Source organism: Papio anubis, chromosome 5 (genome assembly GCF_008728515.1).
Source record: "Papio anubis isolate 15944 chromosome 5, Panubis1.0, whole genome shotgun sequence".
Classification (NCBI taxonomy): Eukaryota; Metazoa; Chordata; class Mammalia; order Primates; family Cercopithecidae; genus Papio; species Papio anubis.
The window spans coordinates 124,403,177-124,430,954 of record NC_044980.1 but is presented as its reverse complement, the minus strand read 5'-3'; the positions used below and the strand labels follow the sequence as shown (position 1 = coordinate 124,430,954).

Below are 27,778 nucleotides of genomic sequence, written 5' to 3'. Positions count from 1 at the left end.
TAAAGTGATAGTGATAGTAATGGAAGTGGTGAGAAGTGGTTAAGTTTTAGAAATATTTTGCAGGGTTAGCCAACAGGATTTGCTAATAGATCAGATGTGGACCTTGAGGAAAAGAGAAGAATCAAGCATGACTTCAAGGTTTTTGGCCTAAATAACTGGAGTGTTGGAGTTACAGTCAGAGAGGTTTGAGCCGCCATCACCGAGATGGGGAAAGCTGCAGGAGAAGTAGGTTTTAGGGGCAAGATCAGAAATTCGGTTTGGAACATGTCAAGTTTGAAATGTCTGTTAGAAATGAGTAAGAAGTTGCATATACAGATTTGTATTACTAAGAAGGCTGGGCTGGAGATAAAAATTTTATAGTCATCAGTTTATAGATGTTGAAAGTCATGAGACTGGGTAAAATTAGCAAGTAGTGAGTGTACATAGAGAATAGAAGAGGACCAAGGACAGTGAATGCCATAGGACATGAGATCAATATAAGGTCAGGGAGAAGAGTAGAAATCAGCAAAGGAGAATGGGTGGAAGCAAACATTGCAGTAGGAGAAAAACCGAGAGAGTGGTGGTGTCATAGAAGCCAAATTAATAAGCTGTAAAATAGAAGGGGATAAAATTATTTGTTCAGCTAATTTTTCCTTGAATACCTACTGGGTGCAAAATGTTGTGAAAAGTGTACAAAGGGATAAGAATTAGTATGTTGAAATCATTTGTTTGTATTGTATAATTGATGAGTAAATAATGAGTAAAGAACTCCTTGTGTTTCTGGGTCAAAATGAATGGTTCCTTTATTTTGAACCATCTGTTGTCCTTAGGTGGAACTATCAACTCAGGCATAGTCCTAGTGAGCCAGACATCAAGTACAGACACATGTTGTAAAGTGTGCCATTTAGATATCTTTCTAACACAGTGTGTGTGTGTGAGAGATTTCTCCTACTTATAGATTCAGCTTCCACAGAACATTGTCTTTCCTGAGCTAGTTCTCTGATTTCCTTTTTCAATTTGCAAAGATATTCTTATGGAAAATTTTAGACTTAAATACTCTATGGACAATTAAGTGCAGTAAAACAACAAAAGCTGTTAAGGTACAGACATACCTCCCAGATACTGCAGGTTTGGTTCCAGACCACTGCAGTAAAGCCAATATCCCAATAAAGTGAGTCACGTGAATTTTATGTCCTAGTGCATATAAAAGTTGTTTACACATATAGTAGTCTACTGTGTGTGATAGCCTTATGTCTAAAAAAATGTATATACCTTAATTTAAAAATAATTTATTGCTAAAAACACTAACCAGTCATTTGAGCCTTCAGCTAGTTGTCATCTTTTAGCTGGTGTAGGGTCTTGCCTTAGTGTTGATAGCTGCTGACCGATCATGGTGGTGGTTGCCGAAGGTTGGGGTGGCTGTGACAGTTTGTTAAAATAAGACAATGAAGTTTGCCACATCAATTGACTTCCTTTCATGATAGATTTCTTTTTAGCATGTGATGCTGTTTGATAGCATTTTACCTACAGCAACTTCTTTCAAAATTGGTGTCCTCCCGGACTCTGCTCCTGCTTTATCAACTAAGCTTAAGCTTGCTTATGTGATATTCTAAATGCTTTGTTGTCATTTGAACAATATTTATATCATCTTCACCAGGAGTAGATTGTCTCAAGAAATGACATTTTTTGCTAATGCATAAGAGGCAGCTTTTCATCCACTCAAGTTTTATCATGAGATTGCAGCAATTTCGTCACACCTTCAGGCTCCATCTCCATTTTTTTTTTCTTTCTCCCTTTTTTTTCCTCTTTGAGACAAGATCTCATTCTGTTGCCCAGGTTGGAGTGCAATGGCATAATCACAACCCACTGCAGCCTCTACTTCCCAGGCTCAAGCGACCCCACCACAGCCTCCTGAGTAGCTGGTACTAGAGGCGCATGCCATCATGCCTGGCTGATTTTTTTTTTTTTTTTTTTTTTGTAGAGACGAGGCCTTGCTATGTTGCCCAGGTTGGTCTTGAACTCCTGGACCCAAGCAATCCTTCCACCTTGGCCTCCCAACGTGCTGGGAGCCAGCCCAGGCTCCATTTCTAATTCTAGTTCTCTTGGTATTTCTACCACACATACAGTTGCTTCCTTCACTGAAGTATTGTACCCCTCAAAGTCATTCATAAGGGTTGGAGTCAACCTCTTTCAAACTCCTGTTAGTGTTGATATTTTGACCTCCTCCCATGCTTCACAATTTTTTTTTTTTTTCTTTTAAGTGATAGTCTCACGACATTGCCCGGACTGGTCTTGAACTCCTGGGCTCAAGTGATCCTCCCACCTCAGCCTCCCAAAGTGTTGGGATAACAGGCGTGAGTCACCATGCTTGGCCCACAGATGGTTTAAATGGCATCTGGAATGACGAATCATTTCAAGAAGGTTTTCAATTTTCTTTTCACAGATCTGTTAGAGGAATTACTATCTATCTCAGCTGTAGCCTTATGAAATGTGTTTCTTAAATAACAGGACTTGAAAGTTGAAACTTTTCCTTGATCCATGGGCCACAGCATGGATATTGTGTTAGCAGGCCTGAAAATATCACTAATCTCCTGGTATACCTCCATGTGAGCTCTTGAGTGACAAGATGCATTGTCAATGAGTAGTAGCATTTTGAAAGGAATCTTTTTTTCTGAGCAGTGGGTCTCATTGGTCTCATCAGTAGGCTTAAAATATTCAGTAACTCACACTGTAAACAAACGTGCTGTCATTTAGGCTTTGTTGTTTATTTATTGAGCACAGGCAGAGTAGATTTAACATAATTCTTAAGGGCCTTAGGGTTTTCAGAATAGTAAATGATCATTGGCTTCAACTTAAAGTCACCAGCGGCATTATCCTCTAACAGGAGTCAGCCTGTCCTTGGAAGCTTTGAAGCTAGGGGTTGATTTTTCCTCTCCAGTTATGGAAGTCTTAGGTGGCATCTTCTTCTGATATAAGGCTGTTTTGTCTACATTGAAAATCTGGTTTTTAGTGTAGCCACCTTCATTAATTATCTTAGCTCTTCAGGATAACTTAACTTTTTATGTTAGTGGAGGTGGCTTTTTTTCTTAAACTTCATGAACCAACTTCTGCTAGCTTCAAACTTCTTCTGTAGCCATCTAATCTCTCAGCCTTTTAAGAATTGAAAAGTTAGGGCCTTGCTCTGGATTAGATTTTGGCTTAAGGGATTGTTGTGGCTGATTTGATCGTCTATCTAGACCACTCACACTTTCTCAATATTAGCAATAAGACTTTTTCACTTTTTTTTTTTAATAATTTTTTTTGTCCACTGAAGTAACACTTTTAATTTTCTTCATGTGCTTTTTCTCTGCATTCACAACATGGCTAAATGTGAGGTGCAAGAAGCCCGGCTTGGGGCCATTGTTAGCCTTCCTGAGTTTAATCATTTCTAACTTTTGATTTAAAGTGAGAGATACGTGACACTTTTCACTTGAACACTTAGAGGCCATTGTAGGGTTATTAATTGGCCTAATTTCCATATTGTTACGTCTTAGGGAATAGGAAGGCCCCAGGAGAGGGAGAGAGAGAGAAGAGGGAACAGCCAGTGAAACAGTCGGAACACATAACATGTATCAATTAAGTTTGCCATCTTACATGGGCACAGTTTGTGGTGCCCCAAAACAATTACAATAGTAACATGAAAGATTGCTGATCACAGGCCACCATAGCAAATATAATGAAAAAGTTTGAAATGTTGTGAGAATTATTGAAATGTGACACGGAGACATGAAGTGAACATGTGCTGTTGGAAAAAAAATGGTGCTGATGGACTTGGTTGATGTAGGGTTGTCATGAACCTTCCATTTGTATTTTAAAAAAAAGAAGAAAAAAGAAAACCCCACAATACCAGCCAAGCACAATAAAAACAGGGTATGCTTGTACTTCTTTGTGTCATTATGCCAGGATTCCTTAAAGAAGCCACAGTCATAATTAGAGCTTGAACTTGACTGTTTCTCAGCTCAGTCCACATTTAATACCATTCTTTATAACCTTTCTTTTTTTACTTCAGAAAGAACTCCTTATATTTCCCTTAATGTTTATTTCCCTCTCAGTGCTTGATGCCATGATTTGCACATATTAAATGATGAATAAATATTTTACAAGCCAAGATTTGGAAATACATTTTGTAAAGTCATATGTTAAAAAGATAGTACTTACTATTCATTAGAACTGCTAACTTTGTGTTTCTTGGACAGTCTTACTCAGCAGCTTGGTTTCAATTAGTTGTTATATGCTAATGCCTCCTAGGACTATGTTTTCCAACTTACCCCCTAAATTTTATGTGCTTCAGCCTAATATATCTAACCACCTTGTCCTCCAGGTTCTTCAACCACTTGTCCTAAATTGAGCCATCATCATTCCTCTTCCTTCATAATCTGTTGGCAACTGGCCAAGTTGCTGTCTCTAGACATTTGTATTCTTTCTCTTCATTCCTCATAGATGCAACTTGCCACTAAACTTTATCCCCTGAATCTTTTTATTTGCCCTTTTCTTACTAGTTTTACTACTCTAGTTCAGGCTATTTTATTGTTTCTACCCCCAAATTATTGCTTGAGTCATTGAGTCTTGCTGCTAGAGTGATCTTCCTCTCCAATCTGATTATGTTCTACTCTTGTTCAGAATTTTATTTCTCATTTCCTAGGTATAGATTAACAATATGTTATTCAAATCATTTTTGTGAATTAAAAGAGGAGCTATTAATATTTATGTCAGAATAACAGGTTAAAGAGGGACTGTCCCACTTAAACTGAGATATGGTTACCTCACCCAGATGATAACATTAATTTGTACATTCATTTAAGAAATAATATATCTGACATATTAAAAACCAAGGTTGTAGAGAGGAGTTGGGACATGGTCTCTATTCATCAATGACTTGGGAGACATAAGAAAACGTAAATGTAATAAATGTTTTAGTTATTAGTGACAAAAGTATGAGTAGGGCTTTGGGATTGCAAGATGGGGAAAGGAACAAGCTTCATGGAGGAGCATTGAATTCAGTGTTAAATGTTATGAATTGATTTCTGGATGATCAAGAGAGGTCATTCCAAGCAGAGAGGCAGGAGCAAAAGTACTGGTGGTGGCAAGCCATGTATAGTTGTAGAAGAAGCCAATCTGTAAGTCTAGAGCAGGCATTCCCATTGGAAGTGATACCGCTCCCAAAGATGCAAAAATTGCTTTTTAGGGGAGTGGGAAAAAAATCATAGCTATTGGTATGGTTTTTGGCCCTCCAAAACTCAACCCTAAACTGACAGTGTCTTATTCCTTAGTATTTAATTAGAGATCGGGGAGTGCTTAGGAAAAATTGTCTGAAAGGTTCTTTGGGAGGGGGTGAAAATTTAAAAAAAGTTGCAAAACACTATGCTAATGTCTAGGATGTTTGGGGATGATGGTACATAATGTCAGATGTTAAATGATGAAGCTGGGTGTACTAGCAGGGTTTGGATAATTTCAGCAATTTGAACTCCATCTTATAAATAAGAGAGAAAGAACCATTGCAGGGTTTAAAGCCTGGAAATAAGATCCCTTTTATAAAGACTACTATGTGAGCATTTTGGAGATGTAATTGAGTGAGGAGGAGCAGAGACAGGGAGGCTTGTATGTATACAGGTAGACTGGACGTATTTTTTATCCCAAGTGGGATATTTTCCATGTGAAAGGTAAGACTACTAGTGATTATTCTAAGATAATATGGAAACCAAGAAGTATGTTTTGTTGTTAGAAACAAGTGCAGTAGTTCAGGTGTGAGATAAAGTCCTGGACCCAGTGGTGGATGCAGTTAAGTGGGATAGTGAGATATTAAGGAGGTAGAATTGGCCCAACCTGGTCACTGGTTGGAAAGATGATTTCTCCCCCTCCCCCAGACTTTTTTTGAAAACTTTGAAATGGACTGTAAAACATAAAGTCCATATGCCCTAAATATACATTGCCAGATTAGTTTGTTTTGTTTTGTTTTGTTTTTTGTGAGATGGAGTTTCGCTCTTGTCTCCCAGGCTAGATTGCAATGGCATGATCTCAGCTCACCACAACCTCCGCCTCCCGGGTTCAAGCGATTCTCCTGCCTTAGCATCCCAAGTAGCTGGGATTACAGGCGCCCGCCACCATGCCTGGCTAATTTTTGTATTTTTAGTAGAGATGGGGTTGCACCATGTTGGCCAGGCTGGTCTCGAACTGCTGACCTCATGATTTGCCTGCCTCGGCCTCCCAAAGTGCTGGGAGTACAGATGTGAGCCCTGCACCCACGCCTGGCTATTTATTTTCAGTAGACACGGGGTTTCTCCATGTTGGTCAGGCTGGTCTCGAACTCCCAACCTCAAGTGATCCGCCGTCTTCGGCCTCCCAAAGTGGTGGGATTACAGGCGTTAGCCATTGCGCCCAGCTATTGCCACATTAATTTTCACAAACATATTTTACTGTGTATATCATGATGCAGAATATAGATAAAGAATATTACCAGCACTCTAGAAATTTCCCCTTTTTCCTTCTCAGTCAATATCCTCCCAAAGGAAACCACTGTTCTGGTTCTGTCATTATAGATTTGTTCTTTGTGCTTTTGAACTTAATTTGAGTGGAGTGGTTTTTTCTTTGTTTTGTTTTGTTTTTAAAGACAGGATCTTGTTGTGTTGCCCAGGTTGGCCTCCAGCCCCTGGGCTCAAGCAGTTTTCCCAAGTAGCTGGGAGTGCAGGTGTGTACCACCATGCCCAGCTCATTGTGAGTATTCTTTCTGGCAACCAAGAGGACTATGAAGCTACCTTAGTTCTTTGCATTTTGCCTTTGTACTGGACTTTGAACCTCCTCTCTTGGGGCTTTCCTTGTTATTCATCTGATTATCTGTCCTTTATATCCTGACACTAAAATCTCTCCTGTTTCTGTGCATTGCATAGGATGGGAACAGTATGGTACGGTGTTACTGGCCTTTGCATTTTGCATTTGGACAAGCCTACTTCAAATCTGGACTCCAGTTCTGAGAATTTGGCCCTAGGCGAGTTATCTAACTTCTCTAGGACTGAATATCTTTTTGGGATTCTTGTGTGGACCAAATGAGATAATATATGTGAAATAATTAGCAAAGTGTCTTGATAATAAACAGTAAATGATAGTCTACATATTAGGTGACTGTTTTCTCTGTCTGGAAAACCATCCTCTGGCCTGGCACATTCTGATTCTTCACTAAAATCTCTAGTGCTCTTTTGCAGAATTGTGCATCCTTCCTTCCTTACTTTTCTACTCCTCTGTGTTCCTAGATACTTTGCGCCTTCTTCCACCATAGTAATTACTGTGCTGTGTTATGATTATTTGCATATTTCTCTGATTGTAAGCTCTTTGAAGACAGTGAGTGTACCCTTATCTCCCAGTGTTCATTACACAGTACTTGGTACATAGTAGATATCTAAATATTTGTAGAGTAAATGACTTTAAAAAGAAAAGCAAGGCTGGGCACAGTGGCTCACGCCTGTAATCCCAGCACTTTGGGAGGCTGAGGTGGGCGGATCACCTGAGGTCGGGAGTTCGAAACCAGCCTGACCAACATGGAGAAACCCTGTCTGTACTAAAAATACAAAATTAACCGGACGTGGTGGTGCATGCGTGTAATCCCATCTACTTGGGAGGCTGAGGCAGAAGAGTCACTTGAACCCAAGAGGCGGAGGTTGCGGTGAGCCGAGCTTGTGCCATTGTGCACTCCAGCCTGGGCAACTAGAGTGAAACTCTGTCTCACAAAAAAAAAAAAAAAAGAAAAGAAAAAGAAAAATATTGTTCCTTTACTATTCTAATAGTGATTTCTACTGGTGTAATATTTAAAGTGCTGAGATGAAAAGGCTTGATGAAGTTTGGCAAAATGGCAAAATTTGCTATTACTATTCTCATTAAGAATAAAGTAACATTGCCATAAACACTGTTTTACCTGGCAGTTCTTGAGAGAGAATTCATATGGAGGAAACGTAGTAATATCTTGGAACAAATACTCCTTTTCTGCATGGCTTCAAAACACATTTGCAGGGAACATCACAGAAAAATATATATAAATGCCAGTTTTGACTGTTTATGTTCTTTCACCAGATGATTCAAAACTTCTGGGCAAATTTTCATGCTCTGCTAGGTGTCAGTGTAATTGCCTACTTAAAATCAGAAAAAGTTTTTTTTTTTTTTTTAAGAACTAGGTCTTTTTGGTTATTAAAAGTTAAAGAGGCAGCTGGGAATTTAAAAAATGTAAAATTTAGTATATTATAATCATTTATTAATCTGTTCACAGAATTTAGAAAAGTGGTCTTCAAATGTATACTTGTAGAGTTTTTTTCTGAATTGGTGAAAGAGCACCATTGTACTTGGAGTCATTTTGGAGTGAGTCACTGTGCACATCCCTGGTTGGCAGAACAAAGATTCTGTTGTACTTTTCCACAGCAGATGCACATTCAGAGGGTTCCTTGGAAAGAAAAATGACTTATTTATACTTCTGGGGCCCCTTGACCTTCATTTGTAAATCCAGTTGGATAGACAGGGAATGTTAGATCTGGATGAGACCTGGATTGTCTGGATGAACATCTTTTCCAGGCCCATCATTTTGCGTGTGTTGGAGATTCCCAACTCGATGAGCTTGACTACAGAATGAGCAATTTTATTAAAAACTTTAGATTGTGGAGGCATAACCAACGCGTGTTTGATGTTCCTTTGGCATGTAATGCCAAAGGTGAGACACATTCTCCCCTATTTTAATAAAATTACTCATTCTGTTTTTATTTACAGCCAGACCTTAGTTTACCCAGGCTGGCCCAATGTGAAGTCAAATGATAAACACAATGTTACAGAGTTCACAATCAGTCTGTCCCTTGCAGGGACCAAGATTTTTGTCTTTAGTGAAGCTCATCATGCCTGCCTCCTCCTTCCCTTTGGAGAATTCTGAGGGAAGTTCCTCAGTCTCTCAGAATCAAAATCTTAAGTGTCTGGACTTCCAAATGACCACAGCTTTTCTCAAGTTAAGAAGCCAAACTAAAATAGGTTACCATCCTCTGGTTTTTTTAGGAAAGAGTTTATGAGTGTCACAATGCCTGGTATGGAGTTTGGATTATTTATAGGATTATTAAATGACATGACTCTCTGAGGCACAGGTGAATACATAATTTTTTTTTGAGGGAGACTGCCTAATGAACATTTGTGCAGTAAATATTTTTTAAGCACCGTTTCATGTGCCAGGGTTAAAAGATTAAAGGAAGTTCTTCCATCTGGGGAGGAGATAGCAAAACACATAGACAAATAAAATATGGCCTGATTAAATACTGTGATAATTACAAATATCAGGTGCTCAGGAGTTTGTAGGAAGGCCTTTGTGGGAGAAGAGCAAAGGGTAGGCAGGTGCTGTTCAAGTTGTTTTAGAAAAGGGAACCCTGATGAGTTTAAGATACAGTTGGCCCTCCATATCCATGAGTTTTGCATTTGTGGATTCAACCAACCAAGGATGGAAAATAAGTTAGGCCCATGATCGTTGTGCCTGTGCTGAACATGTATAGACATTTTTTCTTGCTAGTATTTCCTAAACAGTACAGTATAGCAACTCTTTACATAGCATTTCCACTGTATTAAGTATTAATAAATAATCTAGAGTAATGATTTAAAGCATACAAGGCCAGGTGTGGTGGCTCATGCCTGTAATCCCAAAATGTTGGGGGCTGAAGTGGGTCCTCAAACTCCTGGTTGCTTGAGCCCAGGAGTTTGAAACCTGCCTGGCCAACCTGGTGAAATCCTGTCTCCAAAAAAAAGTACAAAAATCAGCAGGGTGTGGTGGCGCATGCCAGCTACTCAGGAGGCTGAGATGGGAGGATCGCATGAGCCCAGGAGGTTGAGGCTGCCGTGAGTTGTGATCGTGCCACTGCACTTCAGCCTGGGCGACACAGTGAGACCCTGCCTGGAAAAAAAAAAAAAGAAAAAGAAAATAAAGCATATCAGAGGATGTCTGTAGGTTATATGCAAATACTATACCATTTTATATAAGGGACTCAAGTGTCTGTGGGTTTTGATGTCCACAAAGGCTTCTGGAATGAATTCCCAGTGGATACCAAGGAACAACTATATATAGAAATTTAGATGAAGAAGGGAAGGTGTGTTTCTTGAAAGAGTAACAGCACATGCCAAGGCCACAAGGTAAGTATGGTATGTACATGCAAGTTGCCTAGGCAGCTGAAACACTGGGACAAGAATGAGTGGTAAAGTAGATGGAGCTGGAGGAATAGTCAGGATCCAGATCATGAAGAATTGTGTTCTCCTTATTAAGGAATTTAGATTTGGCTTCCAGAAAGATTGCTTTGGCAGTATATGTGAAGAGTGGATTTTACCCTTGGCGTGGTTTCTCATGCCTGTAATCTCAGCACTTTGAGAGGCCAAGGTGGGTGGGTTACTTGAGCCTAGGAGTTTGAGGCCAGCCTAGCCAACATGACAAAACCCTGTCTCTACTAAAAATACAAACAATTTGCTGGGCATGGTGGTGCACACCTTTAGTCCCAGCTGCTTGGGAGGCTGAGGCATGAGAATTGCTTGAACCCGGGAGGCGGAGGTTGCAGTCAGCCAAGATTGAGCCACTGCACTCCAGCCTGGGCAACAGAGTGAGACTGTGTCTCAAAAAAAAAAAAAAAAAAAGGAATGGATTTTAGAGTCCAGTTATTTTGGTTATTCACTGGGAAATACTGAATTTCTAAATTGCCTCATTTGCAATAGTAAATGGAGATATTTCCAAAGTAGAATTGACAGATTTATGGCCAGAGCCAATGAACCTGAGTACTGTTACCTAAATAAGGGAACCGGTAATGAATTTTGCACTTGAGTTACTGATGGGTCAGCCAGGTGAAAGTGTTCAGTGTCCAGTAGAACATATAGTATCTGAATTTACTGGAGAGCTTTGGGCAAATATGGGAGTCATAGGCATATGTGATAGTTGAAGCTGTGGATGTGGAGGATATTCCTGACAGCAGAGAGTCTCTAGTGAATAAAAGGCAGATGTTGCAGTTCTGGGAACATAAACTTTATAAACATTTATAGGAGTAAGAAAAAAAATGAGAAGCCTACAAAGGAGACTTAGATGTAGCAGATGGACCCAAAATAACAAAAAGTAAAAACGGAAAAAAAGCAGCCAGTGCAGAAGGCTAATAATGGAAATAAAATACTGAAGACTTGCATTCTATATGGTGGTTATTGGATACCTGTTGCTGTTATGAAAACTTTATATACATTTAATCCTTCAAGAAACCCTGTGAAAGAAGGTATTATTATCCACATTTTACATACAGGGAAGTTGAATCACAGAGAGATTAGTTAGTCTAATGTCACACAGCTAGACCCAGTGTAGTCAGGATTCAAACCTAGGCAGTCTGATTTCATAGTCTGTGCTTATAAGCGTTGCTAAGTGTTTGTCATAAGGATAAGAATTCAGAGAGAACCATATTACAGAAGGGATAGGAGAGAGAGTGACATGTCAGCAGTCAAATGCTGTAGAAAATTGGAAGAGAGATGAGGATTGAAAAGTACATGTGGAATTTAGAATTAACAAGTATTAGGTGACTTCATAATGCATGATAGGATTAGAAAAGTGAAATGAAAGGCTACACTTTGAACTTATAGACAACTGGATGCTTAATCTTTTGATACATTGTAATTTTAGTGGTTAATTATTGAAGTCCTAAAGTTTGAGCATATCATTTGAGACTTTCATTCTTAAAACTTAAAATTTTAGGCTGTAGTTTTTTAAAATTATACTTTTAAGTTTTTGGATACATGTGCACAATGTGCAGGTTTGTTACATAGGTATACACGTGCCATGGTGGTTTGCTGTACCCATCAACCCGTCGTCTACATTAGGTATTTATCCTAATGCTATCCCCCCGCCCCCACCTCCTGCCGCAACGGCCCCAGTGTGTGATTTTCCCCTTCCTGTGTCCATGTATTGTCATTGTTCAGCTCCCACTTGCGAGTGAGAACATGCGGTGTTTGGTTTTCTGTTCCTGTGTTAGCTTGCTGAGAATGATTAGTAACTATGTGAGCCACTGTACCTGACCATCTCACTTCTGTTTCATTTTTCAATCCAGGGTCTAGTCAAGGTATGTTACGTTACATTTGGTTAACATAGTCTCCTTTAATCTAGAACAGTCCTTTATTTTTTTTTCCTTTCATAAACATTGCACTTTTGAAGAGCCTAGCCAGCTCTCTTATAGAATGTATCGTAATCTGGATTCATCTGGTTTTTTCATGATTGAATTAAGGTGAAATGATTTTGTTGAGAAACTGCATAGGTGGTGGTCCATACTTCCCATATGGTCCCATCACTGACACATATTGTCAGTTCTTTCCATTATTGGGCATACTGCATAGGATCATCTGTATCTCTTTTGTTGTAAAGGTACAATGCTATAATTTATAAGTGATCCAAAGTTAACAATTGGAGAATGTGTGAATGTCGTGTTCTCCAACAATGGTTTTAACTTGTGATTTTAGCATTCATTGATAATCGTCACCTAAATTAACTATAACTTTGCTGTTGCAAAGTGATAATTTTCTTTTTTTGAGACAGAGTCTCACTCTGTCGCTCAGGCTGCAGTGCAGTGGTGTGATCTTGGCTCACTGCAGCCTCTGCCTCCCAGGTTCAAACGATTCTTGTGCCTCAGCCTCCTGAGTAGCTGAGTCTGCAGGCATGCGCCATCACACTGGCTAATTTTTTTATTTTTATTTTTATTTATTTATTTTTTAAGTAGAGATGGAGTTTCCACTATGTTACCTGGTCTGGTCTGGAACTCCTGACCTCAAGCGATCCTCTCACCTTGACCTCCCAAAGTGCTGGGATTATAGTTGTATTTTTTACAATGTAAACCAAAGAACTGGTATCTATGTAACAGAAATGAAAATCTAGAATTGAAAAACTACAATTAAAACTTAAAAATTCACGAGTGGGTACTTTAGACGTGCCTCCATTAGTCTTTAAGTACTTTTTTGCTTTCTGGCATAAAAAGATATTCCAGGCCCTGACTTCCTTTGCTCTAGTACTGAAGTCAGCCATTTATCCAAAGAACTTCAGTCCCCTTTAGTGAGAAATGAATTTAGAAACCAAAGTGTGGGCTCCAGTTGTGGTAAGTATTTTATACCTCTTTACTGCCATTTTGCCGAATATATTTATATGTCCATGAATGAGAAAATCAATAAGTTCTACGTTTAATATATGGTATTAACTTTGGCATATTGTTTAAATATTCAGAATGCTTTAGTGGTCTGCATATTTTAATCCTTACTTTGTAATTTTAGAATACAAACTATAATACAAATATTACTGTTTACCATGTGATGGCCTCTCTGCTGCACATTTAATAAACATTTAAAAATTTTGTATTTTTAGTAGAGACAGCGTTTCACTATGTTGTCCAGCCTTGTCTCGAACTCCTGACCTCAGGTGATCCACCCACGTCAGCCTCCCAAAGTACTGGGATTACAGGCATGAGCCACTGCTAGCCCAGCATGGTGGCGGGTACCTGTAATCCCAGCTACTCAAGAGGGCTGAGGCAGGAGAATCGCTTGAACCTGGGAGGTGGAGGTTGAGTGAGCTGAGATCGCAACATTACACTCCAGCCTAGCAACAAGAGCAAAACTCTGTCTCAAAAAACAATCATTTGTGTTCAGAGATATTTTATCCTTATCATTGTACAGACAGTAAACGTTAAGCGGATTATCCAAGTTTACACAAGTAGTAACTGACAGAGCTGAAATAGGCAGAATTTGAACACAGGGTTGTCTCCAGAGTCCAAATTGGGTTTTGTGTGTGTGTGTGTGTGTTGCTGTTTTTTTAGAGACCAGGTGTCTCCACATTGCCCAGATTGCCTCCTACTTCTAGGCTCACGTGATCACTCCCGCCTCAGCCTCCTGAGTAGCTGGGACTACAGGCATCTGCCATTGCATCCAGCTATCTTCCACATTGTTAGACTGCCTTCCAAATGATTTATAGAAGATTCTTCAGCATAACTTCACTGTAAAAACTACTGGCTGAGAGGGTGTAGCTGATCTGTTTTAGGAAGTGCTGAGTCATCACCACTTCCTCACCTTCTTCTTCTTTTTTTTTCCCCCCCTAGGTAGAACCCATTATTTTATTCCCTAATCCTGAGCTGGTACTTGTTTTTCTAATATCCCTGGATAATTTCTGCAGTATTTTGTTGTAGTTACAGAACTAGTGCTGAATCAGATGTTACTGATCTGGGATGTCGTGATATGCCAAATGGATAGTTTTCCCACCCTTCTCATGACTTCCCTCTTTTTTTATTTTTTTTAAAGTGAGACAGAGTCTTGCTCTGTTGCCTGGGCTAGAGTACAGTGGTGTGATCTCCGCTCACTGCAACCTCCGTGCCCGGGTTCAAGCGATTCTCGTGCTTCAGCCTCCCAAGTAGCTAGGACTACAGGTGTGTGCCACCACACCCAGCTAATTTTTTTGTATTTTTAGTAGAGATGGGGTTTTGCCATGTTGGTCAGGCTGGTCATGAACTCCTGACCTCAAGTGATCTGCCCACCTCGGCCTCCCAAAGTGCTGGGATTGCAGGTGTGAGCCACCACACCCGGCCGACTTCCCTCTTGAAAGCTACATAGAGCAGCTTTCAAGTGCATTCAGCGTAAATGATTAGCACCTCCTTGAATCTAGCATTTACATTTTTTACTGCCAAAGACTGTCTATAAGACTTCCAGTCTGACTCTGTCAGGGTTCTTGTTTTTTTTATTTGTAACTTTATGCCTAATAGATCATATAGTACCTCAAGCTTATCTTGCAGATAATTGATACAGAAGCCCCAAGAAACCCTTTTCCAAGCTCAGCATTACAGACTCCACAACTCCTCGCTGTCCTATGTAAACAAAATGCCATAACCCCCACATCATGTGAAAAAGAATTAATCAGCTTACCACTACAACCATTCTTTATTCTGTTGTGTGAATGCTTAGCATTCTTGTGACCCTCAAACTAGGTACACAAAGAAAGGGACTAGGATTTACTAGGCATCTTAGTGCTTGTTGTCCTTTGCTATTAATAGGTTAGTCAGACAATCCAGAGTGACATAGATCCCACTTATAAACAGTGGTTCTCAAACTTTAGTATGCTGAAGAATCACCCATAGGACTTAATTAAATCACAGACTGCTGGTCCCTACAACCCAGAGATTCTGATTGGCTGGGTCTGGAGTGAAGCCTGAGAATTTACATTTATACAAAGTTCCCAAGTAATGCTGATGGTGCTGGTTCAGGATCTCACAGGGTTATTACTTATATGCAACAGAACCCAATTTTGGCCAATCGAAAGGAAGAATTTACTGAAAGGATTCCAGGTAGCTACAGAATTACTTGGAATACTAGAAAACCAGACTTGGGGCTAAGCTTGGAATACTAGAAAAACAGGCTTGGGTGTGTGACTCTTATCACAGATTTGGTAGATACTACTGCTACTAGCAGTGAATAGCAGATGCCACAGTTTGCACTGTGAACCACGTGTACTGTCCATTGCATATGTTGTAGACCCTTGATATGGTTTGGCTCTGTGTTCCCACCCAAATCTCATGTTGAATTGTAATCCCGTGTTGGGGGAGGGACCTGTGGGAGGTGATTGGATTATGGGAGCAGCTTTGCCCCCTTGCTGTTCTTGTGATAGTGAGTTCATTCTCTTGAGATCTTGAGTTGTTTACAAGCATGTAGCACTTTTGTTCTACTTTGCTGTCTCTCTCCTGCTGGCTATGTGGAGATGTGGTTGCTTCCCTTTCACCTTCCACCATGATTTTAAGTTTCCTGAGGCCTTCCCAGGCATGCTTCTTGTACAGCCTGCAGGACCATGAGCCAAACCTCTTTTCTTTATAAATTATCCAGTCTCCAGTAGTTCTTTTTTTTTTTTTTTTTGACAGAGTCTTGCTCTGCCACCCAGGCTGGAATGAAGTGGTGTGATCTTGGCTCGCTGCAAACTCCACCTCCCAGGTTCAAGTGATTCTCCTGCCTCAGCCTCCGAAGTAGCTGGGATTACAGGCACCCGCCACCATGCCCAGCTAATTTTTATATTTTTAGTAGAGACGGGATTTCGCCATGTTGACCAGGCTGGTCTCCAACTCCTGACCTCAGGTGATCCACCCGCCACAGTCTCCCAAAGTGCTGAGATTACAGGGTGAACCACTGCGCCTAGCCAGGTAGTTCTTTATAGCAGTGTGAGAACGGACTAATACAACCCCGCTGCCGTCACTGGCTCCTCAAGTGGATTCTATGCAGTTGTTGCTTCTCGGTGTCACTGGCTTCTGAATTAAAGTCCAGGATGAACGTGTCTGATTGGTAACACTTGAATAATTGGCCCTTGCCTTTGTTGTATGGGAGGTTGGAAAAATAAAAATTTGTTGTTTTCAGCTTTCATGGTGGGAGACAGAACTCCACCAAAACTTACAAGGTGGTCTGTTGTCAAAGAGGAGGTCATTCATGCTTGGCCATGCTGTAGCTATTTTTGACCATATGTTTCAGGAGCTAAGAAAATATGACCAGCTATTTTTGTAAATAAAGTTTTATTGGAACAGTCACACCCATTCATTTACCTGTTGTCTATGGCTGTTTTCATATTATAAAAGCAGAGCTAAGTAGTTGTGATAAAAAACCATCTGGGCCACAAATATTTACTGTTTGGTCCTTTATTGAAAAAAATTTGTCAACCCCTGACAGGAATAATGCTGACATGTGTGTATATATACACATAGAGAGAGAGAGACAGAGACAGACAGACACACGGAGTCTTGCTTTGTCGCCCAGGCTGGAGTGCAGTGGCGCCATCTCGGCTCCACCTCCTGGGTTCACACCATTCTCCTGCCTCAGCCTCCCGAGTAGCTGGGACTACAGGTGCCCGCCACCATTCCCGGCTAATTTTTTGTATTTTTAATAGAGATGGGGTTTCACCATGTTAGCCAGGATGGTCTTGATTTACTGACCTTGTGATCCGCCTGCCTTGGCTTCCCAAAGTGCTGGGATCACAGGCATGAGCCACCACACGTGGCCATAATGCTGATATTTTAATTCAGGGTCATGCAGTCAACATTACAGATGTTGTGAAGAACTACGTGTTCATTTGTCCAAATTGTCCCTTTAAAATAAGGAGATTACAAACATATTTGAAGCTATTTGAGGAGGGGCTTTTCAGATTTAAAGTAATAAACCGTATTAGTCTCTCTTTAGGCGGAGAACTGAAGATACATGTATACCTGAAACTTGTGAGTGAAATTCTCTCTCAGACTTTAACATTGAAAAGTTAATTTCTAATTCTTTCTCGTATATTCGTGGCATCGTTAATGATATACCAAAGATGTCCTGTAACTTGATAACAGAGAAAATTATGTAAGTTGAGAGTCTTAGAAAATTCTGGTGCCCTTTAACACTACCCACCTGGAGTAAGTCAAGTTGTGGGAGTTCTGTTTGCCATACCTAACTTTTGTGTATTACAATTTTCAGAACTTGTTTGCCATCAGAACAAGTTGTCTTGTCAAAAATTACAAGCACATTTCCATAGGATAGACATTTTGTGAGTGCCTGCCTATCTACACCTAACTCAGTGGGGCCCAGGCAACTGTGTTTGTCGTACAGACAGTCCTGGACTTACAGTGGGGTTATATCATGATACAACCATGGTAAGTTGAAAATCTTGTAAGTCAAAAATGGATTTAATGTACCTTACCTACCAAAAATCATAGCTTAGCCTATGTTAAACATGCTCAGAACACTTACATTAGCCTACAGTTGGGCAAAACCATCTAACACAAAGCCTATTTTATAATAAAGTGTTGTGTATCTGGTATAATTTGTTGAATACTGCACAGAAAACAGTGAAAGACAATGATTGATGGGTATTCAAATTATGGTTTCCCAGGCTGGTCTCACCAAAAAAAAAAAAAAAAAAAATTAGCTGAGTATGGTGGCTCACGCCCATAGTCCCAGCTACTTGGAAGGCCAACATGGGAAGATTGCTTGAGTCCTGGAGATTGAGGCATCAGTGAGCCATGATTGCCGTCACTGCACTCAACCTGGGTGACAGAGTGAAACCCTGTCTCTAAAAGCAAAACAAAACAAAAACATAATTCAGTGTCCGCTGAATGCATATCGCTTTTGCTTCATTGTAAAGTCAGGAAATCTTGTCGAACCATTGGAAGATGGGCACTGTCTCTATATGGCTACGCTTTCTCCGGCTGTTGTTACATAATAAGGCATAAAAAAATGGAGGAAAGTGTATAATTTGGGAAGGAAGAAATAATACTGTATTCATAGGCAGTGCTATTGTATATGCAGAAAATCGAAAAGAATCTATAAACTCTGAAAATTAAGTGAATTTATTAACAAGATGATTGGACTCAAGTTTATTATATTATTATATAGAATCAGTTGATTTATGTAAACCAGCAATAAACCACAAAGTCTCTAGTTTAAAAAATGACTGTTTTTGAGACAAGAGTCTCACTCTGTCATGCAGATTGGAGTACAGTGGCATGATCCCAGCTCACTGCAACCTCTGCCTCCCAGGTTCAAGTGATTTTCGTGCCTGAGCCTCCTGAGTAGCTGGGATTGTAGGCATGTGCCACCACACCTAGCTAATTTTTGTATTTTTAGTATAGATGGGGTTTCACCATATTAGCCAGGCTGGTCTCAAACTCGTGACCTGAGGTGATCTCCACCCACCTTGGCCTCCCAAAGTATTGGGATTACAGATGTGGGCCACCACAGCCAGCCAAACATGACATTATTTAAAAATACTAGAAAACCAGGCCGGGCGCGGTGGCTCAAGCCTGTAATCCCAGCACTTTGGGAGGCCGAGACGGGCGGATCACGAGGTCAGGAGATCGAGACCATCCTGGCTAACACAGTGAAACCCTGTCTCTACTAAAAAATACAAAAAACTAGCCGGGCGCGGTGGCAGGCGCCTGTAGTCCCAGCTACTCGGGAGGCTGAGGCAGGAGAATGGCGGGAACCCGGGAGGCGGAGCTTGCAGTGAGCTGAGATCCGGCCACTGCACTCCAGCCTGGGCGACAGAGCAAGACTCCGTCTCAAAAAAAAAAAAAAAAATACTAGAAAACCGTAAATACTGAAGAATAAATCCAGCAAAAAGTATAGAAAGTTTCTTTACTGAGTACTACAAAGTGTTTATGTTAGTTTGGGTTCTGTTAGAAGCAGTTGTCACAACAATATTAGACATCCAAGGAATTTATTAGGGAAAATGCCTATGAGCAAAAATGGAGAGAGTTGGTAGAGCATTCACACCAGAATGCTCATGTGACATTTGTGAAGGAGAGACGAAAGGAAGGTTGAGTGGAAGAGCCTTAGACTGCACTGTAACAGAGGTTTAGCAAGGTGGAAGGAGAATCCTTGAACCCATCAGAGTAGTCCTGAGTCTCCCAGAATAGGCATTCCTTAGTATCTTTACCAGGCTCAGTTATCGATTGGGAATATCGCATGGGAAGCTTGGACCCAATTCAAACATGATGATAAATTACAGAGCCCCATAATAGGGATTTTGTTCAATTACACTTCCTGTAGTTTGGAATCTGAGAGGCATATTTTCAAGGCCACCTGAGCTTACACTTTGCACCACACAAATCTACTTCCTCACATAGGTTTGAGGGTCAGGGAGCAGCTCCTCCATGACTCTCAATGAGCTTCTTTTCCTGAGAAGAAACTTAGACAAGAGATGGTGGTGGGAAGAATGATAGGCCCTGTATGGTTGATCTCAGGGTTGCAACTGGTACTTATCCTCTCTCCTCCACTATGCATTTTCACCTCTGCAGGTCTCAGTGGCTTATGTGATAGTATGACTCGAGCTTTCTTTCCTGAAATGTCTGAACCCTTGGTAATCATTCTTCTCAGGCTAATGTTGGGATATATGTCCATTTACAGTTACAGTGAGGTAAAGGAATAACCAAGTGAATCATGTGGATTCCACACATTTCTCTCTGTTCACATTACATAAAAGCAGCCCTACTTCCACCTACTGCTCAGGATCAGTTACCCCTGCCAAAATGGCAACTCCTCTTACCTGCTGACTCTTGGGCCCTGGTGTTTAAAGTGCCCTGGTGGCAGCTGTAAACTTGTTCATTGAGACTCTTGTACTATTGCCTGGCAAGGGTATATGCCTTTGGAACCAGGGCCTGCAAACGTGTAGAGTCCATAGTTGCAGGAATGGGAAGTACAAAATCCTTTTGTGGCTTATTGGGAATAATGATAAATGGGTGACTCTTGCTTCTACTCATTTGTTCCTGGGCCCATCTATTCTTCCTGCTGTATATACTGCACTATATAGAGGTCTGTGGTTTGATGTATCTTCATATTAAAAGGTGTCAGTCCATTATTTCACATTATTGCCTTTGAGCTAAAAGTTCAGCTATGCCTTTATAAGGTTATTACAGCATTCTGTGAGGCCAGTTGCTCTGGATGGTGTGGTATGTGACATGACTAGTGGTCCCAAGGTTGTGAGCATACTCCTGTTGTGTCCGGAATTGGTGGGTTCTTGGTCTTGCTGACTTCAAGAATGAAGCCGTGGACCCTCGCGGTGAGTGTTAACAGTTCTTAAAGATAGTGTGTCCAGAGTTTGTTCCTTCAGACGTTCAGATGTGTCTGGAGCTTCTTCCTTCTGGTGGGTTCATGGTCTCACTGACAGGAGTGAAGCTGCAGACCTTCGCGGTGAGTGTTAAAACTCTTAAAGGCGGCACATCTGGACTTAATTCGTTCTTCCTGGTGGGTTCGTGGTCTCGCTGGCTTCAGGAGTGAAGTTGCAGACCTTCGTGGTGTTACAGCTCTTAAAGGAGGCATGGCCCCAAAGAGTGAGCAGCAGCAAGATTTATTGCAAAGTGTGAAAGAAAGCTTCCACAGTGTGGAAGGGGACCCGAGTGGGTTGCTCCTGGCTGGCTTGGGCAACATGCTTATGTTCCCTTATCTGGCCCCACCCACATCCTGCTGATTGATCCATTTTACAGAGAGCTGATTGGACCGTTTTGACAGGGTGCTGATTGGTGCATTTACAATCCTCTAGCTAGATGTAAAAGTTCTGGAAGTCCCCACTAGGTTAGCTAGATACAGAGTACCAATTGGTGTATTTACAAACCCTGAGCTAGACACACAGTGCTGATTGGTGCATTTACAAACCCTGAACTAGACACAGAGTGCAGATTGGTGCATTTACAATCCCTTAGCTAGACATAAAAGTTCTTCAGGTCCCCACCAGACTCAGGAGCCCAGCTGGCTTCACACAGTGGATTCCTCACCGTGGCCACAGGCAGAGCTACCTGCAGTCCTGCACTGTGCACCCGCACTGCTCAGCTCCTGGGCGGTTGTTGGGGACCGAGTGTCGTGGTGCAAGGGGGCGGCGCTCATCAGGGAGGCTTGGGCCCCGGGGGAGCCCGTGGGGGCGGGGGGTTGGGCATGGCGGGCTGCAGGTCCCCAGCCCTGCCCCGCAGGGCCGGCACCCTCTGCCGCTGCTGGCCTGGGTGCTAAGCCCCTTACTGCCGTGGGCCGGCGTGTGCTGGGCCCCCTGAGCCTGCGCCTGCGCTGCAGAAACGCCCCGGTTCCCGCCCGCCACTCTACCTCCACACCTCCCTGGGAGGTGTGGGAGGCGGCTCCAGCCTCCACCTGCCCAGAGAGGGGCTCCAACAGTGCTGTGGCAGGCTGCAGGGCTCCTTGAGGGCCAGAGTGGATGCCGAGGAGGAGCCGAGGGCGAGGGCTGCTAGCACATTGCCACCTCTCACTGTATTTGCTTTGAATTGGGTCCACTGGTTGGACTCTCTGGTGTGTAGGATTCTAGTCCTGTGGTTCAGACATTCTGCAAGTCCCTGGATTATGATCCTGGCTGAACCTCTGAGGTAAGTAAGATAAACCCAAACCCAAAATATAGATATCTATCACTGTGAAATGAACTACTGGCCCTTCTGGGATGAGAGACACCTGATATAGTCTACTTGTTATCAAATGACTGGTTGCTCTTCTTGAATAATAGAATCATATCAGGAACTCATTTGGTTGGTCTCTGTTGCTGACAGGTTGGACATTCAGAAGTAGCAGTAGCTAGACAGACCTTGATAAGTGGAAGTTTATATTGTTGGTCCCATGTGTAGCCTCTATCTAGTGTCATTGTGATCAGTCTACTCATGTATTAATTGTACCAGTTCTGGGATATCCTATTTTATCTTCGTGGTTGTTCAGCGCCTCTTCCATGTTTAATGCTTTTTGGTGGGCATTAGTGTGGAATACAGAAAACTTTATACACTTTGTGCCCATTCCCATGTCTCTATCCTGTGTCTTTACCTGATCCCTCCTTGTCCCTGATCTTTTTGTCTTTTTCCTTCTAGACCCCTAACCAGACATCCATGCACTGGAATTTACATATATTTTCACTTTGGGCCACTGTCTTAGTCTGTTTTGTGTTGCTATAACAGAATACTTGAGGTTGGGTCATTTATAAAGAAAGAGCTTTATTTGGCTCACAATTCTGGTGGCTGGAAGGTTCTAGACAGGCCACCTCTATCCAATGAGGGCCTCAGGCTGCTTGAAAGGGGAGCAAGTTTGTGCAAGAGGATCACATGGCAGGCTGGGCGCAGTGGCTCCCGCCTGTAATCTCAGCACTTTGGGAGGCCAAGGCAGAACTGCTTGAGCCCAGGAGTTCGAGACCAGTGTGGGCAGCAAAGCAAGACCTCGTCTCTACAAAAAATAAAATAAATAAATAAATAAATAAAACTAGATGGGCATGGTGTCACGTGCATGTGCCTGTAGTCCCAGCTACTCAGAGGCTGAGGTGGGAGGATTGCTTGAGCCCAGGAGGTCGGGGCTGCAGTGAGCCATGTTCATGCTGCAAAAAATGATCACATGGTAAGAGAGAAAGCAAGAGAGAGAAACCAAGGAAGCCAAACTCTGTTTAACAATCCTCTTTCAGGGGAATCAACTGATTTCTGTGAGAGTGATAACTCATTTGCCCCCTCAGACAGGCATTGATCTATTCATGAGGGATCCACCCCCATGACCCAAACACCTCCTGCTAGGTCCCACCTGCTAACACTGCTACATTGGGGATCAAATTTCAGTATGAGTTTTGGCAGGGACGAACCACATCCAAACCATAGCAGCTGCTATCCTTTAACATGACCCACATCTGCTACTCACAACTGTACCCACTGAGGAGATTTTTCCTTTTCTCTTTCTTTTAAGGCCGTTCCTGAATATAACTTCAATATTAGCCTTTAAAAAAAAAAGTTAATAGAACAGATCTGAGACTGCTGTCCTTAGGAAGACCTATTTGTAAAGTTGTCTTTTGGCGGCTGGCATCTGGGAACTTGGATTTCAGGAATATTCCCAGCATTTCATAACTGATAGGAATTAAAATACAGACATTCTTATCCAGGATTAACAGACTTTCTCTATAAAGGGCTAAATAGTAAATATTTTAGGTTTTGTGGCCCAGGTAATTTTTATTACAACTGCTTAACTCTGTTTTTATAGCATGAAAAGAGCCATAGCCAATAGGTAAATGAATGGGCGTGGCTGTGTTTTGCAATATCTCTTCTACCTACATGATGCCAGTAGCACCACTCCCTCAAATCTGTGACAGCCTAAAATAACTCCAGACATTGCTAAATGTCAATGAGAAAGGAAGAATCAGTCCTGGTTCAGGACTACTACTATGATTTTTTCAGGTAGATCTTTACTTCACTTTAGGTATTTCCTGATGTCCTATCTTATGAAAAATGTTTTATATATTTGTCTTTTTTGTTGTGTGTTTAGTTGTTTTAGGTGATGGGTAAGTCTAGTTCCTCTTATTTTATCTTCACCTAAACCAGTCACTTCTACATTGCAGGAGATATCCTGACATGCCCCTAACCACTGTATCCCTAAAAACTTCACTGAAGTGGCAGATCTTTTGAATCTTCATAGTGTTTATCTCCCATCTTCTGGAGCCACATGTGTGTTACCAAGGACTTTAGGGTACCAGTGACCTCTAGCGCATTCTTTTGTTCATTCTGTCCAATCAGCATGTTGCAATATATGTAAATAGATCAGGAGGTTTAGATGTCTGTTCCCCACCCAACTCCCACTGACTGTTATGACAGAGAGCGGGAGAGTTAAAAGAGTCCTAAGATAAAACTGTAAGTTAATATTGCCCCACATGAATGCAGATTTTTCTGATCTTCTAATTGGAATGGAAAGTAACACCACATCAGTACTTGAGGCTTAATCAGCTTCAGCAGCAATATTATGTCTGAGACTGCAGGCTATGATTAGGGCTAGAATTTGGTTCATTCTGTGGTAGTCTGCACAGTCATTTTTCAGGATCTGTCTGCTTTCTCCATGAATTAAATAGAAAACAATGGAAACTATTACCTCTGCGTACTTCTAATTCTTTACTGGTGGCACTAGTCTTTATTCTGTGCCCCTCTGGAAGAAATAGTCTTTTATTTACTGTCTTGTTCTGGGGAATGGGGCAGAGGTTTCCACTTGGCTTTTTCCATTATGATGGCTTTTACCACACAGGTCATGGACCCATTATGGAGGGTATTCTAACTGCCAAGTGTATAAATTCTAATTATAAACTGAGGGAGTGGAGAATGACCATTATTAGGTGGATCTGCAGACTCATTGGGCCCACTATAAGCCACACTTTTGCCATGAATCTGTTTATTACCTGCATTCAGCAGGTTCTGGCTGGGTGGTTGGTTCTTCTATCCTATAGAGCCTCAGTTGGGATCATTCTTTTAGTTCCATTCAGTTGGTAGTTCTAAGGTGCTCTAGGAAGGCATAACTTACTTATCTAGTACCTTGGTGTTACTCCATGTGGCCTTTCTGTCTCCCCAAGGCTAGCTGAGGCTCTTCACAACATTAATGGTCTCAGGGTACTTGACTCTCTTATACAACCTCACCTCTATTCTTTTGGTCAGAACTAGTCACAGAGCCAACTCACATCTGTGGGGAGGGCACATAGATTCCAGTTTTTGATGGGTTACAGGCAAGACTGCACTGCACAAGAGCATATGGGATAATAAATATCTCTGTGGCCATCTTTGGAAATACAGTTTACCATATCAATGCTTCATCTGCTGTCTTCTAAAATTTGGTAGACCTTTCTTTTAACCTATTCAAATCTTTATTTTTGTATACTTAAACATCTTTTTCACTGTCATTTTAGTAAGGATTTAGCAGAAAAAAGTGTGGTTGTCAGTCCACTGTGGTTAATTGGCAGTTGTTATCTTTGGAATTAGAGATTATTGCTTTTTTTTTTTTTTTTTTTTTTTTTTTGAGATGGAGTCTCAGTCACCTAGATTGGAGTGCAGTGGTGCGATCTCGGCTCACTGCAACTTCCTCTTGCCAGGATCAAGCCATCCCCCACACCTCAGCCTCCTAAGTAGCTGGGACTACAGACGTGTACCACAAGCCTGGCTAATTTTTAAAAATTTTTTGTAGAGACAAGTTTCACCATGTTACCCAGGCTGGTCTCAAGTGATCCACCCACCTTGGCCTCATAAAGTGCTGGGATTACAGGTGTGAGCCACTGTGCTCACCTTGCTGCTCTTATCTTATCTTATCTTATCTTATCTTATCTTATCATCTTGTCTTGTCTTGTCTTGTCTTGTCTTATCTTAGTTTTTTGAGACGGAGTCTCGGCTGGAGTGCTGTGGCACAATCTCGGCTCACTGCAAGCTCCGCCTCCCGGGTTCACGTCATTTTCCTGCCTCAGACTCCCAGGTAGCTGGGACTGCAGGCACCTGCCACCACGTCTGGCTAATTATTTGTAGTTTTAGTAGACACGGGGTTTCACCGTGTTAGCCAGGATGGTCTCAATCTCCAGACCTCGTGATCCGCCCGCCTCAGCCTCCCAAAGTGCTGGGATTACAGGCGTGAGCCACCGTGCCCGGCCTAGCTTGCTGTTTTTATTAATGGCTCCATATTGTCTTATTAACCTACTAGAAAATAAGTTGTCTTTAGTTTGTCCCCCACTACCCCCACTACTATCTGATAATTTTCTTGGCCAGTTGCATATCAGAGTGGGAAGGCAGTGTTTAGAAGTAGTTTGCCCTGGTATAAAGGCATTATTCTTTATAGGAAATAGGAAGTATATTTTTTATAACGAATTTAAGCTTGTCTGCTTTTAATCTTATAACTTCAGTGGTACAATACCATTTGCTGTCAAGGATCTGTAGAGTCTTTCCACTTTCTTCTGCTATGCCGCTGCTCTTAGTTGAGGTTATACTATGTCATCCTGAGGTTTTTGTTGTTGTTTTACTGCCTAGTTATAGGATTGTACCATTGGAAATCTTTTTTATTTAGTGGTAGATTATGTCATTTTGAGTCTCTTTAGAGAGAAATTCTTTAGAAAGTCATATTTTAAGAGGAATATTGATAAACTGGGTCGTCTCTAAAGGTGTCAGTCAGGATATTGGATATCAAATATTTAGAGGCCACTAAAGAAGAAAAGTTTACATCTGCTTAGAAGTGAAATAACGAATTAATATACTTCCATATAAAATAATGATTTTGGGGTTCTGGCATTGTTCGAATGAATAGAGGCCATTGGTCATGTTGAAGAGGAGTTCCTTTGAGAGCTGAGGGGATCTCTTCTCTGCCTTTTGAAATCTTTTATGATTCAGAGGTTTTATGATTTTTCCATAGTTAACTGCTCTGCTATAAGTGACTGTTTAAAATCAGTATTGTGGGGTGCCTTATATTTTAAACAGTATATTTGAAAAATAATCTAATTTTTTTCTTCTGTTCTACAGGACTTAAATACTATTTATTCTTATCTTCATGGAATGGAAATATTATCAAATCTCAGGGAACATCAGCTTAGGTAAGTGTGGTTCTGTATTTAAGAGCACACGCTGTATAGCCATTCATTCATTTATTCACCACATATTTGTTAAGCACCTTTATATTCCTTATTGTTTTAAGGCCTTGGTATATACATTATAGATTAGATCCCTGGTTTCCTGTAGTTTATATTTTGGTAGGGGTGATTTTGGATTTGGGGAAAAACAGTGACAGTAAAAACTGAATTTGTTTTTCTTATTTCAGTTTTTCTTAGCCATGGGACCTTAAGTTAGAACGAACATTTAGCTGCGGTTTTGTCTTCAATAAAATAGGGGTAATGGTAGTATCTTTGTTGAAGTATTTCAAGGATTAAATGAAAATAAGTACCTAAAGCAAAACACAGTGCTGAGGGTGTGCTGGCTAGTAAAGACAAAACTCCTGTTATCTTTTTGTAGTGTGTATTGGTATTTATTATGCCAAATGCTTCGGCTGGGTATGGTATGTTGTATTATAGTGTTGTATTAATGTGGAAGGAGCAGTAACCTTGATTTGGCCTAAGCTCCTATGGACGAGACCCATAAACTTTCTGAACCTCATTTTTTTCTTCTGAAAAATTGGCTGGCTATCTGTCCTGGTTATCATATATCATTATGATTATATTTATAAAAACACTTTGGAGTGCTATAAAACACTTAACTATATAATATTTTAATTAAACGTGTGTTCCCACCATGAACAGCTTATCCAGTGACTTTTCCTGGGTATTCATCAAGTTTCTGGTTATTGACCAGATTGATAAAATATAATTGTTAGGGATTTATTATTCATTATATGTTTTCTGTATAACGTAATTCAGCTGTTAGTATATGCCAAATAATTAGGAAGAAAGAAAACTGAAAAATTAGCATTTTGTAATACTCAAAGTATTTTTTATTGCAAACTGATTTATATATTCAGCAATTTTTTTGTATGT

At 41.1% G+C, this 27,778-nt stretch overlaps 1 protein-coding gene across 14 annotated transcripts in view; it reads left to right on the top strand.

The window, feature by feature from the left end:
* RAPGEF6 (Rap guanine nucleotide exchange factor 6) overlaps positions 1-27,778 on the top strand; it is a 211,261-nt gene that overhangs the window by 5,365 nt on the left and 178,118 nt on the right. For 12 of the 14 annotated variants that reach the window (XM_031666770.1, XM_031666773.1, XM_031666774.1 and 9 more), the window contains exon 2: positions 26,775-26,845. In XM_031666770.1, coding sequence (XP_031522630.1) covers positions 26,808-26,845 — 38 coding nt within the window. In that variant the 5' untranslated portion in view covers positions 26,775-26,807. The other 2 variants (XM_031666772.1, XM_031666771.1) reach the window with 2 other exon arrangements.